The 21,152-nt window shown below is 40.8% G+C and overlaps 3 protein-coding genes across 6 annotated transcripts in view; 1 reads left to right on the top strand and 2 right to left on the bottom strand.

The window, feature by feature from the left end:
* The window catches only part of LOC120957396 (uncharacterized), an 85,156-nt gene extending 83,708 nt beyond the window's left edge, over positions 1-1,448 (bottom strand). For 2 of the 4 annotated variants that reach the window (XM_040379594.2, XM_040379593.2), the window contains exon 1: positions 1,266-1,443. The gene's annotated coding sequence lies outside the window, so the exon portion shown is untranslated. Of the gene's footprint in view, positions 1-1,265 lie in introns of all 4 variants that reach the window. The other 2 variants (XM_040379596.2, XM_040379595.2) reach the window with 2 other exon arrangements.
* A 14,281-nt stretch (positions 1,449-15,729) lies between these two features.
* On the bottom strand, positions 15,730-17,437 carry LOC120955603 (trans-1,2-dihydrobenzene-1,2-diol dehydrogenase-like). The gene is made up of 3 exons (XM_040376631.2): positions 17,072-17,437; positions 16,463-17,004; positions 15,730-16,295 (listed from the first exon to the last, which is right to left on the bottom strand). The coding sequence occupies exons 1-3, from the start codon at positions 17,277-17,279 to the stop codon at positions 16,026-16,028; spliced, it is 1,020 nt and encodes a 339-aa protein (XP_040232565.1). The 5' UTR covers positions 17,280-17,437; the 3' UTR covers positions 15,730-16,025.
* Positions 17,438-18,812: 1,375 nt separating this feature from the next.
* LOC120955602 (retinal dehydrogenase 2-like) lies at positions 18,813-20,785 on the top strand. The gene is made up of 3 exons (XM_040376630.2): positions 18,813-19,093; positions 19,175-19,955; positions 20,031-20,785. The coding sequence occupies exons 1-3, from the start codon at positions 19,058-19,060 to the stop codon at positions 20,681-20,683; spliced, it is 1,470 nt and encodes a 489-aa protein (XP_040232564.2). The 5' UTR covers positions 18,813-19,057; the 3' UTR covers positions 20,684-20,785.
* Positions 20,786-21,152: the final 367 nt, after the last annotated feature.

The following is a 21,152-nucleotide window of genomic DNA, read 5'->3' as shown; positions in this document are numbered from 1 at the left end:
CTCGCTCTTCTCTTCCGGTCGTCTGTGGTGAACTGCATTTCATTAGTTCGAACATTGGGCTTTGGTCCAGATTTTCGCTGACGCTGGTCTGTCTTCATGTGATCTTCCTCCGACTTGCGTGCTGTATGTATGTATGTGTGTGTTTGAGAGGAGAGATTGGGGCTTAGGGGGGAGGAAGAGGGGATCGGATTCACCACCGACACAAGCGCACGTCGAGTACAAACCTTTCAGTTGGCCCAGCTTAGCAAACTGACAGATGTATTATTCATTTTCCATTTCCTACCACTTCGATAAACCGTGGGACGAGAATCACTTGCAGCAGCATGGCGGGATGGAAAAAGCGATTGCAATGGCGTGAAATGCCGACCACAAACAAAGAAAAACCTTGCACGAAAGAATGACAAAACGGTATCAGAAAATAAACACCGAGTTTGGGAACATCACGTGCACCATGTGCTACCGCAACAGCGCGCTCACCCAGTTCCCGATCAGCAGAAGAATGAATTTAGATTTCTCGCAAAACCATCCACAGAGTCATTGTTTTGTTCTGGTTTAGTTGCGTTTCCACTCGGCTACTCGAAACACTTTCGGCACTATTATCTCGTTTTCCACGAACCACCGAATTGTAAAATGCCACAGTATCGGTTTGCGTAATTCGAAGAACACAATCCAATAAGAAAAAATCCGCTAGCACGCACGTTTTTTTACATACACCTTTAAAAGCACCATACCGACACAAACAAACTCACTCTCACACATTTACCATGATAGCATCAATGCGAAACAACGAGCCGAAACAAAACCGTTCAGAGAGAAGATCTAAATCAAATAGACAATTTTATAAACGTTGTCCTTTTTCGTTTGTTCGGGCTGCTCTTCGTTGGCCCCGAAGCTTCTTTATCGTTAGCAGGCAATACTTTGTTATTGCTGGCAGTCGTGCGATTTGAATGATAAGGATTCCAGACGATTCCATTTCTGCGGCCAGACAGGATGGCCGACTCTTCAATAGCTCGTTTCGCTTGGTTGCCTACTTTAGGCATCCACTGATCTGGACAAGGCGGATTTTCTATGTGGCATAGTCATTCTAGACTTAGAAGATAAAGGTCGGCTTCGTAGTTCAACACACATACACCGCACTGGACCGGAAAAAAATGCTTTCGGAAGGATTTGATATGAAAATAGAGAAGTTTACTCTTCTCTCATTATTTTTTGCAACACTACACACAGATAATATATTACACACACTTAGGGGTTTTCTCACTTACAATGCGGTAAGTAATACCATCATCAAAACATCTAAGGTAATGCATGCCCCTAACCATTCACAATGACATCTGGATCCATCGCACCTATCCTGCCGTAGATGTACGAACAATACAAAAATACACAAAACATACGAATCCTACCGCGTGCAGTATCCGCGAGTGACTGACTCCGCTTCAGACGTCGAATGTTCGTGCGGATGTTTCCATCCGTGCGTTGGCTACGATGCCGTCGTGTTTGGGGTGTTGTATCCTGTTTTGATTGGATTCGGCGCGTGGGTTACCTCCTGAGTTACCGATGATCTTACTCTTTGCTCGTGCGAAGAGCATCTCCCGAGAAAACATGCAATCGAAACTCTCTTACTAGGATGCTGCGAATTGTTTTTCCTGTGTTATGTTCAATTTTATTGGCCAGCTTTAGTATTGGTGACACCGATGCCATTGTGAGATATTTTAGGATGCTAAATACATCTCACCAGCGGCAAACATTTCCATTGTGAATCTGGTGATTTTTCAGGCGCCCGAGATTCATAACACGAGTTTTCTCCTTCGCTAGTGTAGCCAGTAGTGAGACGGTATTCGGTGAGATATTTTAGGACGCTACATACATCTCACCAGCGAGAAACATTTCCATGGGGAATCTGGTGAGTTTTCAGGAACCCGAGATTCATAACACGAGTTTTCCCCTTCGCTAGCGTAGCTAGTAGTGAGACGGTATTCGGTGAGTCACCATAGTGACACGACAAACCATCACGCGTTTTGTGAACAAACTTACTCATGAGGAATGTCGTTTAGACATGAGAAAATCCAGTCATCAGGATTCCTAGACAACAGTGAAAGTGAAAACTTAATACTTCCCCTTTGTAGTGACTTTTAATCCTGTTTGCTCACAAAGTATGATAATATTTAAGGCTGTGCATGGTGAGATATGTGAGCTTGTGAACATTTAAATACGAGGGTGTAATATACTAGGGGAAAAATAGGGGAATACAAACTGGAGAATACAACCTTTCATAGCAACGAGGGAGATTTTTTTTATCTAAACTTAATTCTCACTATTTAACAATGTTGTGAACATTGTGTTTATTTTAAATTTGAGTTGCTTACGGTTATATTCGACAACAATATTAAACATGTAATACTTATGTAAAAGTTGTATGAAATGATTCATTATCGTTCCGTTATTTGGTTGAACGGAACGGACGGATTCCATACTTTAAACGAAAATAAATATTAAGCCGACCATAAACACTTAAAAATCGTAGATACTAAGCAAATTTGGCTGAAGTCATATATGTCACAAACGAGTCATATAGTTTCCATTTGTTAATCATTAGCTTTGTAGCCAACGTACTACTCTACGTTAGATACTAGTTTTATTCAAAATGTACGCTCAAAATGTATGTAAGTACACTATACTCAAAATGTACTTGTTGTGTTTCAAAATGTACATGTATCAACTAATCATCAGATTGCAACATTGAAGGCATTCAACAACTCTCCCGTACTGTTATTTGAGCTACTAATATCGACTGTCTTCTATCCAAATTTACACCATTGCACCGCTTTATTTCTCCCTTTGAATCCAAATTTAACTTTTCTCGTCTCGGCAAACCGCACACAAACTATGCTGCGAAGCGTGATATAGAGAATAGATTACAACATACTTATAAAATTAAATTTCGCTCATGCGTTCAAACGCTCTCAGACACCACGGGTCTGGGAAGGGTATGTTTGTGTGTCACAACCTGGAAATTAGCTTAAGCCATTAGACTGACTGACAGCAAACATTAATTAATTTTATTCCTCAATCCTTTCGTTTCATTTTCCGCCGCTCGATGTCGAGACGCGACGGCAGGGAAGCTTTTCGGAAATTAGAAATGGATCGTTCTTGCCAGTATGTGGTCGACCGTCACACGAAAAGCGTGTCCACAATCGCCATACCCAAAATTGCTCTCGTTTTTTTCGGAAAGAATCGGCAATGCACACGGGCACAGAGGATTTCATACCTAAGATTTCTACATGAAATGATGAATGTTGAATGGAGTGATAAGTGTGCCACGGTTCAACGCCGCAGTTAACATGGCCTGCTGGAAAGGACCCCGCATAAAGCTAGAACTGTGCTAATTTGTGTAGTTTCCGTCCATTAGTTGATTCATAAATCATCCAGCACATAATCACAGGAAGGGATAAACCTACACACAATGGTGTTTGTATGATGAGAGATGAGGTATTTTTACACAAATTGTTTTTATTCGCTCCTCGTGTTTTGCCTTCCCCAGACGTCCAATCCTCTTCGAAGCATGTACCGTACGATTTATCCATGGTCGACGTTAAAGCAATATTTAAATTGCGAAAGAAATGTCTCCCTCACATTTAAAGTTACTTACACTTGATTGAGGAGAATATGTTAATGAATATAAATGAATCCCGAACAACTTTGAATCTCTCTGCTAATAAATGGTCTCTGTAATGTTCTCAATCCTATATTTGTTGAATTATTCAATTCTTGTGAACAATAGTCCACAGAAACTTACAATTATTTTCAATCATTAAACTCAGTTATTAAAATCGTGGTACAGTCGTCAACTCGCACGACTTAACAACATGCCCGTCATTTCGGGTTCAGTAACCGAATAGACCGTGCGCCCATAGCACAGTGGAAGCAGACCGGATTGATTTTTTTTTTTATTTCAATGGCAAGACTATTTTTGCTTTAAAATAGATACTATTACATTAAGCAAGGCAAAATAAAGCTTCCAAACCCCATGGATTGCATGGAAAAAAATGTCAAACTTGACAATGTTTCAAATCCTTCATATTTAGGCAAATGAATGGAGCATCTTTCAACCATAATATTGCACAAAGTACTGTTTTGATTTTGAAAGTTAATAGTGGTTTAGAAAGATGCCCTAAATAACCTTTCAAATTATGCCTTACTATTAAATTTTTATGAAAGTTATAGGAATAACTACAACAATAAAACTTGTTATAAGAAGAAAATATATAAAATGTTTGTCTTCAACGTGGTAAAAATAATAGAGTTTAGTATATTCATGTTTTCCCTAGTATTACACATTGTAGAATGAATTATCATATAGCTTGTGTCCAAAATTCAAGATGCTTCAAGATTCACTTTTCGCAACTTTAGAAGTTACATCATATTTTGTAATCATCAGTTTGTAAGAAGTATAGGTCATAGTACTTCTTCTAATAGTGTTATTTTGGAAGGGATAATAAAGAACAAGGTTAATTTAAACAGCATTTGAATTATGAGTTTTTAGAACTGTAATCATATTTACAGGACGGTGAAAATGCATTTTAGCAAATTTTCATGAAAACGAAATGATGAATGTGAAGTGTAAATCACAGCTGGGATGTTAACATTATTTCGTAGCTTTTCCATAGATGTAAATATTAAAAGAATTATACAGTCGTAGATGATATTTTAGATTAAGTTTAAACGTAAGTAAAGCACGACCTGTCACAAATCATGAAATACTAGTGATACCGCTTTAATTTCAATACCTTCGTTCGTTTTTACAGTAATACGAGTTTGTTTTTTGTGTTTTTATTTTGCTTATGATTTTGTTTGCCGCTAATTTTAAAACATATTAGTATTTGCAAGGTCTTACAACATGTAAATACTTTACATTTATGTCGTAATTAATTTATTTATTTATTTATTTCTCATTTAGTATCTTGCATAGATTTGCTGGGCCACGTACTTATATAATAAATCCTTAGTTCCTCTACAGCTTAGCTACAGTGCTATCAATAAGGAAACGAGAGACAATTGGTTTTAAACTGAGCTATACTAATATTGAAGTCGAAGAATCTTTGGTATTTGTTGAAGCTATGTATCATTTGGTTAACAGGCGCATTGTAGGAATGTGCAGATCTTGAGAACGTAGGTCTTAACAGCTCACGTATCCTGAGAGTTCGTTCAAGAGCATAAAGATTCAGCTTTTCAAGCAGGTAGGGAGAGTCTATGTCCCCACTGATTAACTTCGCGACAAAAGTAGCTTGCAATGCCCGACGTCTATGTTCTAAGGTTTGTAGACCAAGAAGCATGCACCGTGACAGGTAATCTAAATGTTGTGATGAAGCCCTTTGTAATTGGTGTATTGCTATTCTGGAGAATCTTTTTTGTATGCTTTCTATCCTAGCCGTCCACACGTGACAGTGTGGGGAGAAAAGAACTGAATTAGACTCTATGATGGAACGTACTAATGCGGTATATAATGCTTTCAGACATATTGGATCTTTTATCTCAAGAGTTTGCCTGATTACAAATCCTAACATCCTATTGGCCTTGCTAATCATAGAATGGTAATGCTCGCGAAAGGATAGTGATGAATCAAGGATCACACCAAGATCCCTGACTGATGATGCGCGAGACAAATTGTAATTGTGCAACGAGTAACAAAAGTTTAAAGGGTTTCGTTTCCTGCTGAATGTAATCGCGCTGCATTTATCCACACAGAGGCTTAGTTGGTTTGCCACACACCAATTGCTGAATAGGTTGAGATTGTTCTGGAGTGCGAAACAGTCATCGATTGACCTGATAACTGGAAAAAGTTTAATATACGTAATGTACGTATAAGGCAGCTAATTTACGGTACCACCATAAGGAAACTGTTAGAATAGCGTTAAACTACCTAAATGTAGCTAATTATGTGAAATTTTAATAATTTTCAAGGCAAAAGAGAATATAACATTCTCCTTCAATATAAAATATTCAGATCTACTAACAACATATTTTTATCCCGATGTTTGTATGGGCTCTTCCACTGTGCATAGGTTGAAAAGACTATCTTGTTATGGGTAATCAATAAATCTACAATAACCAAGCCAACCAGTGGCACAGACAGGCCTTGACTGAGAACGGCTGCTGTGCCAACGAAGTAGAGGAAAATCATCAATAATTTCATATTCAATTATTCTATCAACCAGATATGCATACGACTCGACCTATATGTTTGTAATCTTCAGTCAGTGTGTGCTGGGTGAAAAGTTTTAAATATTACTTTAATGGACACTTTTGTAAGAACCTATCTTGAGCATAAGACAGGATATAGGTCTTGTTCATGTAATTATAATGTATTAAATTAATTACTGACAATTCTAATCAGTGATGAAATTGTACAAAACCATTGAATAAGTTGCCACAAGCATGTGTCTAGGATACGAAACACTTCCCTACTCGACGCACACTCAGCTCAGAGCACACATTGTTGACCTACTCCCTTTGCACAATTAACAAAAACAATCGCACCCTGATTAAGGACCGAATTTGATTTTTACCTCCCAAACAATCGCTGTAGGGGTCGGGGAAATTTGATTGATTGATGCGAACCGATATGACTTCGGAAGGTCGCCCACACCATCAAATGTCAAATGGTACCGGAAGCCGGGTCTTATTGTAAGTCAATCAAACGTCGTCGTATCGGCTCCCCGAATCCTTTGAGCCGGAAATCAACCTCAACAGTCCGCTGTACTAAGAACGACATGAAATCATGACCCTGCCCCGCATTCGCTTTGCAGATTCGTCAGATACGGTCCTGGTGTTGAACATATCCTTACACATGACTATAGCGACCGCGAGATAGTAACAAGGCATGTTCTAATCACCATCATCGTCATCGGAATCCTGGGCATCGACTTAGTGATAAAGCTTTGGGGCACAGACGCGGCGCAGAGGATACCGTTGACAACCGGAAGCGGATCTTTTGTCACTGGAACACTGTTCCAGTGTTTCTCTATTGATTTTGCTTCTACCGTTCAATGTCATATCCACGCCTGCCACATGTCACACGTACTCGCAGGACGAAAGCGACGAATGGAAGCAAAATCGTTTTCCCTGCTCGGTTTGTTTTTCTTCTAGGCGGCACTGATCCTCCCCGAGGGAGAATAAGGTAAGGGTAGAAAGTCGTTCGTCAAGCAACGCTCTTTCAATTTAATCGACCGATGTCAGTGGTGTTTGTTTAATCTGATTTACGTGACGAGCGCTATAATCCTTTAGCACCCTTGGAGGTGTCCCAATTCCTGCTCAAGGGTTGCTGTTCCAAGAAAAGTGTCAGAAAATCCTCCTGCATTGATGAATCCTTTTGTTTGTTGACCTAAATCCGTCGGCAGGATCTGTTTGGCAAAGATGGGATGACTAATATGTCCAAAAGTGCTATCTGTTTCATTGTTTGTTTTTGTATTTTTATGTTTACTCACGATCTTAATATTTGTGTAATTTACCAGGAGGATTTAATATACCAGGATCAAATTGCAATATATTAAACATTGAAAACTCAATAAGAATAAATCAAGAATGCAGATCAAAATTATTGCTCAACGAAACTTCTCTCGTACAATTTCCAGTGGCGGATTTAGGGTGGTGGGGGCCCTAAGCGTTAAAAGGAGTGGAGGCCCCCCGGTTGGTGTCGAGCGGGGGGTGGGGGGGGGTTCATATAGTTGCATTAGGTTTTGAATCAAACACACTTTCATGGTTTGCTGGGGGGGGGGGGGGGTGCTCAGAATCCCTGGACTGGACCCCTATAGTTTATGAGCCCCTTCATCCATGGGGCCCCTATCTAGCTCTTGCTGAGACTACTGTACACACTGTTCTATATGCTGGAATTACCATACACGGGGCCCCTACATTGACGGGGCCCCCCGCGGCCGCTCAGTCCGCGTACCGTTAAATCTGCCACTGACAATTTCATACTGAAAGATAAATTTTCCTACAAATATTTTGTCTTCTGTGAGTTCCTATTTTAGAGCGTAAATAAATAAAACTCATCTTTTTAACTGATTTTGGTCTCTGATCTTCAAAATCGAGCGAAAATGCATAAAATTGTATGCTACTTAACAAACTACGTATTTGATACGTTTCATTAAGCATAATTGCTATTGAATGTTTTATCTTTTACAATTGATAATGTGCATTGTAGACACAAATTGTTAAAATGTTATGTAAAAATGTTAAATTGTAATGTAAAATGTGAAATGTAATTTTGTATATGTTAAATTAGTTTTTGAAATTTATATATAAGACATCGTATTTTAAACAATTTGTAATATTGTTACTAAAATATTCCATGGATTCGAATACAAAAATAGAAAAAGTACAATATGGCTATAAATTACAATTATACAACAATGTTCGTTTAACACCAAAACTTTATTTGATTTCATAAAATGTTAATTAAAGTATCTACCTGCGGACCAAACTAAATCCTTTAAAAGATATAAAAGCATTTTTTTAATAAATATCTTTTTGTTTTAACAAATTATTGATTTCACACGAAGCAAACGCAAAAAGAATACAAAGTTATATAAAAAAACGAATCGAAATCAGGTAAACTACAAGTACTTTGATAAGATATAATTAAATGTATAAATCTTAGTACAAGTTTCATGCGTAACTCAAATGCCGTCGGCCGTTGGGGAAACATAAATTAACAACAGCTCCATCATACTCAGGTGTGTACCCAAGCATTGTATTTGGAAGCTAAACTTTAAAGCTCTTTGTGTTTCACACAATACTACGCACCAAAAGCGCAAGTTTGCGGCGTTGTACGTTCGAGTGCTGCTAAATTAAAGCCGATTAAACTAGCCTTCCAGCGACTATAGAATCCAAGAGAAAATGGCTCACAAAACACATCTTGCTTGCACCCACACACGCGATCATTCACACCGATAAATCATCATTCAGCAGGGCTTGATGCCCGAGGAGCATGTGCGCGGAATTTCGATTAGATTTATTACCCTGGAGAATACATTCGCGGACGGGATGATTCGTATGAATATGTAATCGAGCTTCAAATCGTGCGGCACTGTCTTTCGACGATAGCCTTAGGACTGACATAGGCCAGTGAACACTGAAGGTTGTTGTATACAGTTCTATGCTATTGACATTTAAGAGCAAGCGACAATTTTGATGTGTGTCCATTTGTGCTCACTCTCGGTGCAGTTCATAGGCTTTTGTGTAATGTTTTCATTTTATTATCAATGAGTTTAAAAGAAAGTTCCTCCGCATAAGTATAAGATGTCTACTTTGTAATCATTTCCACAGTACATCAGTATGCACAGCAACCCCAGCAACAGCAAGTATGTATATTTTTTTAAATTATTTTTTACAAAAAAATAACTCTATTTTTGCTTTGCAGTGAAGGATTGATTAACAAAAATCGCAAACTAACATTTTGTAGATCAGTGATATCAAACTCGTTTTGGGTCGCGGGCCAGATTACAGTACAAAATATTCTCGCGGGCCGCAGTTGGGCGGCGGTGGGATGGGAGTGCTTTCAGTCGGCAAAAATCATTAAAGACTTATCCTAGAATCTTATTTACATTTTTTTCGTAACCTCCAATAAACAGTCCGTGAAATTCATGAATTTACTCATGACAATGACGGTCGTGCCTACTCGGAAATTTCATGATTCATATTTAATTGCTTCAGATATATGCTAACTTTTAGGCTACCTGGACAGTTCTTTAAACCTCGTATATTGCCTCGTATACACACGAAGTACAAATGGTGCATTTTGACAACGGTAATGACTAATAACGACGAATCAAAATGTATCACTACATCGGCAAATATTGACTAGATATGTTGACATTTTGTTGAGGAAAGGGGATTACCAGCATACAGTCGACCTCATACAGTTCTTACCTTTTTTGAGAGCTTGGTTTTTCATGAGTTAGTAGATATCTAAAAAGTACTCTCATCAATAAAGTGAAGAAAGTGGTATGCCAATACTTGATTTCTGAACTTTTCGAACTCAATATCGGAAAATGGGTGAAAATATTGATAGTCCGACTTAAGAGTGCTCTCAGGCTACATACAATCCTCGCGAAAATTTTCTCAAACAAGTAATTAATTATAACTTATTTCATTCTTCGATAATCGAACTATTAAAACTGAATGTTGAAAGCTTCTTCCTCAGTGGATAGATATTAATACACCCATTTTTCTTATCTTATAATTTACAATCTATTTCTGCTTCATTCAAATAACTTCCAAAGATCTTCGCGGGCCGGATTGAGAGTCTTCGCGGGCCGTATGTTTGACATTTCCGAAACCGACTGGTCCATTTTCAACGAAACTTTGCGCACACCTTATGGTGGTATGATAATAGGTTTTAGATCTACAACATTTTCAGATGTTACACTTCTTCTTCTATTTGGCGTAACGTCCTACACGGACATACCGGCCTATCCAGGCTTTCGAGACTTCATTCATTATCACGCAGCCGGATAGTCAATCCTTGCTTCGGGGGGACTTTGGGCAATCCTTGCTATGGGGGGAGCACTTTGACACTCGATGTAAGGTGCCTAAAGGTTTACACTCGATGCAAAGTGCCTAGCGGTTTACGATGCTGTCTCAAATATTCTATGTAATAAAGCAGTCATTGTATATATTTTAGTTATTTGGAAATAACTAGGTTTACTGGGCCAACTAGTTATTATTTATGTATAGTGGGCGGTCCCGTGGTATAGTGGTCAATTCGTACGACTTAACAATATGCCCGGCATGCGTTCAAATCTAGATTGAAAAGTTCCCTCTTAGCGAGGACTAACTATCCGACTGTGTGGTAGTAAATAAGTCTCGAAAGCCTGTATAGGCTGGCATGGACGTGATCTGCACCGTTTCCGTTTAACAATGCCAATAAAATGGAAAACCATTGGACTCACTTTAGAAGATTTCACTTTGCGCTGGTAGAACGTTTCCTTCAGGCTAGATAATATGAGTTCCACAACATTCGAACAAAATACTCTGCCCTTAACGTCCATGTATAGGACACCATCCTGCTATGCATACCGAAGCGTGTACCGAGCCGCTTTGCTCCTGCCACTATTGGCTCAGATGAATTAATTCAATATTTTCATCCGCTTTAGAGAGCGAAAATTTATTGTTTGTTTCGCTTGTCCGCTTGTCTGTCGGAATGTGCGCTTTGAAGCAATTCGGTAGCAGTCAATCGGTGGAAATGGCGAACCGGCTGTGAAATCATTTCACACCAGTGCCGTTGTTCGCCACCGAGTCAAAAGCAGCCACATTAAATTGAGATTCTGTGCCAGCGTCTGACAATTGAATTTTAATCACTCTGCACATGCCTCTTTCTGTAGGATTTTGTGCATTCTGGAGCATGAATTGGTCGCGCAAATGTTCCACGTCCGTAGCCGCCAGACTGACCGGGAAGCCTTGAGCAGCTTTGCACTAAGTTGGAGCGGTCGAATTAGCGATGTTGTTATTAATTATTTTGCCACCAGGTATCGACCCTTCGGAAGCAAATCCGAAGACACATTAAAAAATAATTCAATGTGTGTATGTGTGGCTGATATTAGAGTGTGAGATCAGTGTACATACATTGCAGAGAAATAGTACGACGTATAGTACACTGCGCCAATTGGTGTTGGGGTTTCTCAAATCGATCGCATCGATAACACTGTCACTAATTTGGGAGCGGCAAATTAGGCGTCGGTTTCACCGTTTTCCGCTTCGAGTCCTACGTGATGGGGATGTACAAATTATTAGGCACTTTGGAAGCAATGGCAAAGAGAATGCCATTTGCACAGAGCAAGCCAGAAGCACAGACAAAGTACGGCTATAGCACACTTCCGGTCCGATGGCACATGACACTGCCACCTGCCAATTAGTTTAGATTACTTTCCTGTACGCGACCATACCAAAATGGTGCGGATATTCTTCTATTGACGAAAGAGTTTGATATACTAACTTCATTTTCCTTTGTTGGTTGTTCTTGGTGATATATGTATTGATTTTTTGATGCTTTCAGTGAAAGGTGTCTTTTAATAATGTACAACCTGTTGAAATCGGCATATACTATACGAAAATTTATACTATAATAACATAATAAAAAGACGTTACTGCTGAATAAAAAAAAACTTAATAAGAAGATATATAAAACGATTCAAAATATCTGTTAAATATCGTTACTGTTTACCCGCTTATCTCATTACCGATCCGATTTGATGGTATTACCATAACGAAGCTCTTATGCAATATCCACCAAGCGCCAAGCGCATTGTCGACTTTTTGTTTTGTACCTAATTAATGGAAACACAACTGCCGGAACAGATTTATTTCATTTGGAGTTTAACTTTCTTTCACCTGTCCTCCCTACCAGTATTTGCCAACCGGGTCCAGAAACCTCCAAATATTCCAACCTGAAACGGCGCTACATAATTGCACCCGAATGCGTTCTAATTTGATTGAAAATGTCTCAGTGCATCCAGGGTGATCCGGCCGACAAAATCCGTTTGGCAAAAACCCATTAGCGAATTGAAGGCTACGGCAGGCTACGACATTCTCTCTGTAAGAAGTGCATAGTTTAAGTTTCTGGCCCGCGAAATGACTTTTCTTAGATTAGTTCAACGAGTTCGAAGGCTGGTGCTTTCGTAGCTCCACAACAATCTGCATTGCGATAAAATTAATTACTTTTAATCACGGCCTTTGCACCTACCTCGCAAGGGGTGGAAGGGGGAAATTTTTCGGTAATATGTTTTTGGAACTGTAGCAAACTCTACCTGTTCCGAGTGAACAAGGACAAAAGGACAAAAAGCATTGCGTTTGAGCCTCTGAGGCACTGACGCAAACGCTCAACCCAGAACGAAACGGTACGCACCTTGAAGTCGGTGGAAGTAATTTATTTAAAAGCATCGCCACCTTTTATTTTCTTACTGTTGTAGTACGGAAAGAGAAAAAGCTTGCTGGTTTGTTGAAGGCTTCCGGTGTCTTATGCTTACTCTTATGCGAGCCAATCTGCCGCAGTTCGTTCCCTCGTAGGTTCATCTCAACGTCGGGAAATGCAACCGAGTAGCTTCTACCAAAACGATCTCCAGAAAATGAAGGTACTGGCAAATAACGATCGCTCTCTCTCTCTCTCTCCCTCTCTCTCTCTCTTGGTGTTTTCTCTCTCTCTCTCGCTCTCTCTGATATCGCTTCAGCACGTAGGAAAGCAAACTAACTATCTTCTGCCGCTGTTCCAAATGGCAATGGGAGAAGGAAGTGTAACATTATGTCGAGCACTGTGTAAACTGTAGGATTGTTTTCTGTCATGACTTACCTTACGCAGCGCTATGCGAGAAGCAGCAAAGCTTTTACACAAACACAATGGTTGGTGAGGCCGGAAATTGAATTTGTTAAATTTCTTTAGCAACCCACCGCAATGCCCTCATTGCACATCATGGTGTGATTTTCTGCAGCTTTCTGCCTACGGAAACTCTCTGCAAGGTAGCAAGTTTATGTAGCCTGTTCCGCTACCTTCAATTGCAACTGATCAGTCGAATGTTCGCAAATGTTCTATGGTTATGTTTCCTTCACAATTTTGTTTGGTTTTTTTCTCTTTCTTTTAATGTTTTCTTCATTCGCTAACCACAAACACACGTAAGCTAAAACTTTTATGTGAGAGATGTTGACAATCTATATCCATCTGTTGGCTCTAAAACCCAACCAGACCAGCTGTCAGTCAAGTTTAACTCAAACACGTCTACGTGATCAGGGAGAAAGTTCGCTAATGGCATTGTCCAAATTGCTTCATTAGCACACGTGCAGCATCTTTTTGCGCTACCACATTTGAAAGCGATTGGATAACAGGTGTTAATGTTTTGGGTGGCTCTTCTTTGGAATGCAGTATACGTTTAAAAGAATAGTAGCTTAGGTTTTGCAGTTGTTTTGTATTTTTTGCGTATCATTTAGATTTAATGCATTTGTTATAACGAATATCCTGTGGTTGGTCCCACAACATAAATTCGATTAATTCAACGATATTTGGTAACAATTATGTCGAAAAATAAAGTCCACAAAAAAAATGTAACTGCAACAAAATAATGAATAAATAGTGTTGGTGGCTTTTGCAAATAACACTACATATAAAGCACACCCGTTTAAAATATGTATTTTCAATTTATTTGTCTCCACGCTAGCTTTTCAATAATCCCGGCAACTATTGCACAGCTTGATGTTCAATGAGTTTTTGTACTCTGATCTATGTACCTTCCCAGCTCATCACAACCATCAACATCATCAACATTCATTAGTAAGATTCTCTATCACCTTTGCCGAGTGTATGCGTTCTCTATTCCAGTGATTTAATACGTACCAATCTTTACTGGCAGCGCTCCTGTCTTTTGTGCTCTATTGCACAGGGCCCCGAAAACAGGGACCATTTCCTTTGAACGAACAGACTCCGGTGCCTTGTGGTTCGGGTTGATTGAATTTACCGTTCACTTGTAACGACGACAACACCGACAGCTTCCGGTCGATCCGTCGCTGGTGCACGGGATGGCCATTAGCTGGGCAGGCCAACCCCGCATGCCACTTTCGACGGGCCACTGGCTCCGAATGTTCCTCCTATTCCTGCTTACAAACAGCCAGCCATCCTAACACAAACCACACAAACACAGACACAACAACCGGCAATGAGTGTGTATGTGTGTCGGTTTTCTTGTTATCGTGTGAAGGCTTCCAGCGCTAGGTAAAAGCCAAATGGAAGGCTATCATTTCCAATCTAATTTCGTACGAAGTGAAAGAGTTACACGTTCCACGCACCCCGAATGCGTGGAATGCGAAAGGAAAAGCATGTGGTAACCCCATCCTGTCGCAGGCAGCGATGCAAGGAAAGGTGCTTAGGGATAAATTTATGGCATTAGCAGATGCAGGTTCACTCCACAAGGATCGGTAAGCGATATCTTTATCTTGGGTTGCTTTTGGTTGCCATCGAATACCGAACCTCTCCATCAAGACGAAGGTGCTTGATTGGCAAGGTGCTTGATAGAAGAGCATGAAGAGGAGCACGGCGTCAAGCAGTAGTATGCTTGGTACGCTGATTTCTCGTGAGCTGGGTCAATGCCTTTGCCAGCAATCTCATCTATCCGCGGTGCATACCGCCCAACTTACACGGACAGCATTCTCCTATTCGCCCGCACACGTTGAAAGTAACGAAGGTAACAACGCGAATCACCGATCCATGCTGTACACCGCATGGTGTACATGGAACGTCTTTATTTTCAACGTCTTTAAGGATCAGTCTTTTGGGTCAAATTTATTCAAGCCGAACTAGCCGTTAGTAGGGTGGGAACGAAAACAGTCAACATTTAGTGCCGTTTGCGTCATTTGCATGAACAAGGTGGGAATAGAATGATGTCAAATTACCTCGCTCGACTCTAATCGTTCGATTCAGGTATGCTTTGAACGCGATGTAAAAGGGAACGGAACGAACTATTACCATGGCAATGACATGATTCAATAAATCAGCTCACCTCAATTTAACGTTCACTGGAAAATAGTGAATGAAATTAACCTAACTCGATACTATCCGATTTTTTACGGTGTGCTCCACTGCCAATACTAACGTGTACTAAAATGTAATGGTGCTAGAAATGATATAACAACACAACAACAACACGTCAAATTTCCCTTAGAATTATCACAAAAAATCGTTCAAAATTTATGTTGTAGTTGAATATTTATTTAATGGTTATTACCAAGCAAACTTGTATTTAGTAAAATAATAATCCTTCCTTTTTTATCATATTTTTCCTTTTCTTTTTTTCTGATAGAATGTTGAACAGACTATCAGTAACTTGTTAATGATATCCAGTATGATTGTCATAAGTTTGATTTAATCCGATAATCTCCAAACGACTGTTCACCATTATATGAAAGTAATAATACACCCCAACTAAAACCCAACTGAAATGAAGCAGCAGCTTAAATGTGTTTACGGAAGATGATAACGAATTTTAAACAGCAAACTGCTCATCTTCCGCGAAAACTACGCCAACCTGCTTTCGAATTTGGTCCTGGATGCGGGCAATTAGCAAACTGTCCACATGTGATACAGACGCCGATTGCAATCGGCCAGCTACAATGCACTGGCGCACTTCCTCTGCCTCGTACCGTAAACCACAACTGTTAGTAAAATTGAACGGATGCCGAGCGTTGGGAAGCGTGTCTACTAGTTCCTTGCCGTCAACATCGGTGAGTAACTGTGGACACCAGAAGCCGTGTAGCTGTAAAAATTGCGTAAAATATGTTATTGTGTAACCATATTTAATTTTGATAGATTTATATAGAATTGATTATGTATTCCATAGAAATTCAATACAAATGGATGTACTGAAGATGATGGAAACTGGAATACGTAGTTTTAACCATGCTGATGATCATACCAACTTACCGTTACACTGCCTTTACTGCCACGAACTACGGCGGTATTCTTTAGCTCCCGCAGAGCGCTCGTTTTCATACGCCCAATACCTCCGCCGGGAAAATGCAGCTCAGCCGTTACCTCCAAATCAACGCCCTCGTCGTTGGTCACACCAGACGACACCACTTTTTCCGGTGCTTTTCCACCGAACGCCCACAGACACACCTGTATCGTGTATACTCCCAGATCCAGCACGGTGCCTCCACCGAGACTCTTGAGCCGCAAGCGATCGACATCGGACAGTACGAACCCAAACTCTACCTCCACCTCGCGAATTTCTCCCAGCTCCCCACGGTCAATGCGCTCGCGTAGCTGACGATAAAACGGGAAAAATCGGGACCAGATAGCTTCCATGAGGAAGAGATTCCGTTCACTTGCCAGCTTGACGAGCCGCTTCGATTGGCCTTCGTTCAGACAGAGCGGTTTTTCGCACAGCACATGCTTGCCGTGCTGTAACATCAGCACTCCGAGCTCGTAGTGTGCGTTATTAACTGCCCCAATGTAAACGACATCTGCGAAAGGCCGTATGGACAACTTTATCCCATGCTTGTTGAGGTGAGAAACGACAGTTCTACCTACCTACGTTTGGATCTTTCGCCAACGCCTGATAGCCTTCGTATGCCCGTTCAATACCATGGAGAGTGGCAAATTTTTCAGCATCCAGCAGCTTTCGGGCAGCTACAGCTACTACCTGATGGTCCGCCGCTGGCAGCGTTCCGACAGCATTCACGAAATCGTGCGAGATCTTGCCAGCGCTAGCAATTCCCCATCGAAGTGGCGATCCCATCGTTGTTCTGTAGTTAGGTTACAACACAGTTGATAGTGTAACTGTCACGTAATGATACACCGATGCACCTTGATTAGACGGACAAAAGGCTAACTGCAACCGATAAAGGCCACCGTATTTATGCCGTAAAACTAAAATAGAAGACGGTAATGGGAAACCACTTGTCTGAATACACAAAAAATACAAACAATATATTCTGTCAACTAGCTCAGTTACAGTGTAGAACACAAGTTTATGTTTATCGATGTACATATTGTGTAAAAAAATAACAATAAGAAAACGTCAGTTATCCAAATTATTGTGCCAAATTATCCAAATTATAAGAATCTTATAACTACAAAAAAAAATCGATTGCTATTTTATGACTACTACAATGCTATATTTACTATAACTATTTACTATTTACTATCACAGGCCTATCAGTTTAATAGAAGTGAGGTGGCTGTTTAATCAGAATAAAAAAACTCTGTGTACATCTGCATTGGTAGAAATCTGTTCAAGTAGGGAAGTTGTTATTACCAGTCAAACAAAAGCCCAGATATACGGTCAACTGAACACAAACATAATGATAGAACAGAAATTTGCTATTTAACGGTAAAGATTGCATCATTTTCCTACCAGCAGGAATTTCATTGAACGATTTTCTAGTGTGATTTTACTAGAACTAGAAACTAGAACAAAAAATAAATAAATTAGAATTTTATTGCAAGAAAATACATATTAAATATTGTTTATATTACACACGTATACCGGTACATCTTTCTACGACAAACACACACAGAAGTACCGTAGAATAACTATTATCAAGCCAACTTCTTATATCTAGCCTATAGTTGTTTATTCAAAACACAGAATTTCACCACAGAGAAGTGCCAAAACAAACGATGGCAACTGCAAAGGTACCACCAACACACAAACTCAACAAATAATAATGCATTTCTATCGCGTTATCATTTTTGTTAATGCCCTGCACAATTATGTGATAAACCACTGGATCTGTATTTGTGCACCCCATTTGTTCCCCAGTAACTATATCTCAACGTATGTTGATTCTATACGCCAGAGGTCAATGTGGTAGACACTAAGTGACAAAGATTAGATTTGAAAAAGGCAATGTAATTGAAACCAGTTTTACAGATGATGTCACTCGCTCTTACAGCTCTTGCAGGATAGTTTATGTTCGTTGAACAATTAAAACATTTTATAGCTCATGTAGTACGATTAACGATCACTTTGTTTATAATTCTGTAACTCACACATCTAGGATGGATTTTTAACTGCAATGATTTTTTTAAACCAAGCATCTGACACATTCATCTCTCCCATCATTCGATACGAACCATCTGGAATATTGTGTACAAAAACGCAAGTAATGCACTGTACGGAATGCTGATTAACGATCGTACTAATACAAACAGCGGCTCACACACCAGCTTCATCCCCTAGGCGGTACACATTCCAATTTTACCGGCCGGCTTCATTCGCTCTGCTAGGTTGGTGATTGTGTATTGCTGGTTGCGTTAGGCCCTTCGTATCTCTCGGTCGCGGTTGGATTGCACGCACACTAAAGCCGCGCTGTTTGAACGAGTTGTGAATAAAAATTGAAAGCCACACCTCGCGGACGGCGGTTTCCATCATCTTCTTCGCGCAGACATCGGTCGTGCTGGTTGATACCGCGGTTTTGACTCCAGGTTGACCTTGAGCGTTTTTGTTCGGCACAAAGTGTGATTTGTTTGTTTCTTTGGTGTTGTGAAAACTATTTATATACCTTGTATACAATGGCGAACCCGAATCAGGAAATTAAGTACACCAAGGTTAGTTTAATCTCTTGTAGTAAATTGTATTTTTGATCAAAAAATGGACGGCGCTAATGGCATGGTTTCTCCGGTACACAGATCTTCATCAACAACCAGTTTGTGGATGCAGTAAGTGGAAAGACCTTTCCCACGGTGAATCCATCCACTGGCAAGAAACTGGCCGACATTGCCGAAGGTGATAAGGCCGATGTTGAATTGGCAGTGAAAGCAGCCAAGACTGCCTTTGTACGCACGTCCACTTGGCGCCAGATGGATGCCTCTGCCAGGGGTGCTCTGCTCTGGAAGCTGTCTACCCTGATGGAACGTGACGCTAATGTGCTCGCTTCGCTTGAATCGCTGGACAATGGAAAACCATTCCCAAATGCCATGTACGATGTGCAGGGTTCGATCAAAACGTTCCGATACTATGCCGGGCTGGCTGACAAGGTCGGGGGTGATACGATCCCATCGGATGGACCTCATTTCACGTACACGCGCAAAGAACCCGTCGGTGTGGTGGGACAGATTATTCCCTGGAACTATCCGCTAGCTATGTTGGCATGGAAATGGGGACCGGCTCTGGCCGCTGGCTGCACGATTGTCATGAAGCCGGCCGAACAAACGCCGCTGACCGCTCTGTACATGGCGGCGTTATCGAAGGAAGCTGGCTTCCCGGATGGTGTTATCAATGTTGTGCCTGGCTACGGTCCGACGGCTGGTGGAGCCATCAGCTCTCATCCGGAGATTCGTAAGGTTGCCTTCACTGGTTCGGTTGAAGTAGGAAAGATAATTATGGCAGCAGCAGCAACTAGCAATCTGAAGAAGGTTTCTCTGGAGCTGGGAGGCAAGAGTCCGCTCGTCATCTGCGAAGATGCTAATGGTAAGCGCGGTGGTTCACGTATTTGATCAGTCATAAAAATTTCCATTGCATTCGTTATCTTTTTCATATCCACAGTTGACCAGGCGGCTATGATCGCCTACATGGCAGTGTTCGAGAACCAGGGACAGTGTTGTATTGCGGCTACGCGTACCTTTGTACACGAGAGCATCTACGATCAGTTCGTCCAGAAAGCGAGCGAACTGGCAAAGGCGCGCAAAGTTGGCAACCCGTTCACGGAAGGAACTGTTCACGGGCCACAGATTGATGATACGCAGTACAAGAAGATCCTCGGCTACATTGAGGTCGGTCAGAAGGAGGGTGCGAAACTGGTCACTGGAGGCAAGACGGTCGGCAACGAGGGCTACTTCATTGAGCCTACGATTTTTGCCAACGTCACAGACGACATGACAATCGCGAAGGAAGAAATATTCGGCCCGGTGCAGAGCATTATCAAATATCGCACACTGGATGAGGTGATCGAACGCGCCAACAATACCTCGTTTGGATTGGCCGCTGGTATTGTCACGAATGACATCAACAAGGCTCTCACCTTCAGCCATGCGGTGGAAGCTGGGTCCGTTTGGGTCAACACTTACCTGGCCGTAGTAAACCAGGCTCCGTTTGGCGGTTACAAGCAGTCTGGCATTGGGCGTGAGCTGGGCAAAGACTCGCTCGAAGGTTACCTGGAGACAAAATCCGTCTCCATCCGACTTCCAGCTAAAATTTAAAAGGGTCTGCTTTTCAGCGATTACAGTTATCAAGATTTACGATTGTTGCTTTGTCGTGCTCTGTTGTTATTCAAAACAAATACATCTTCATCTTTACCTGTAGCTTTATTTTTGTGCTCTTATCTCAAGTCGCTCATCGCTGTGGAGCCGTTAAGTGCGGTCGAAAACAAGCCCTCGACATGTATTTTTGGGAAACGGCAGCTAAAGCGATGCGATAAATCTTCAGTCGACAAATAAGACGCTGGGAGAAAACGGCTGCCAGCGCCAGCTGTTCGATAAGAGACATTGATAACATTACGGATTGCCAAAAAAGGGACAGATGAACATGGTAAGAGAAGGTGGTCTGTGCTTACATGTTGACTAATACACTTCATCTTTTGAACTCATTTTAAGCTCAATTTCCAGCAACTAAATGAATATTTGTCATTTAACTAAATATTTAATTTTACACATTTTCTCAACATTTTTC

Source organism: Anopheles coluzzii, chromosome 3 (genome assembly GCF_943734685.1).
Source record: "Anopheles coluzzii chromosome 3, AcolN3, whole genome shotgun sequence".
NCBI classification, from domain to species: Eukaryota; Metazoa; Arthropoda; class Insecta; order Diptera; family Culicidae; genus Anopheles; species Anopheles coluzzii.
This window is presented reverse-complemented; position numbering and strand designations above follow the sequence as displayed.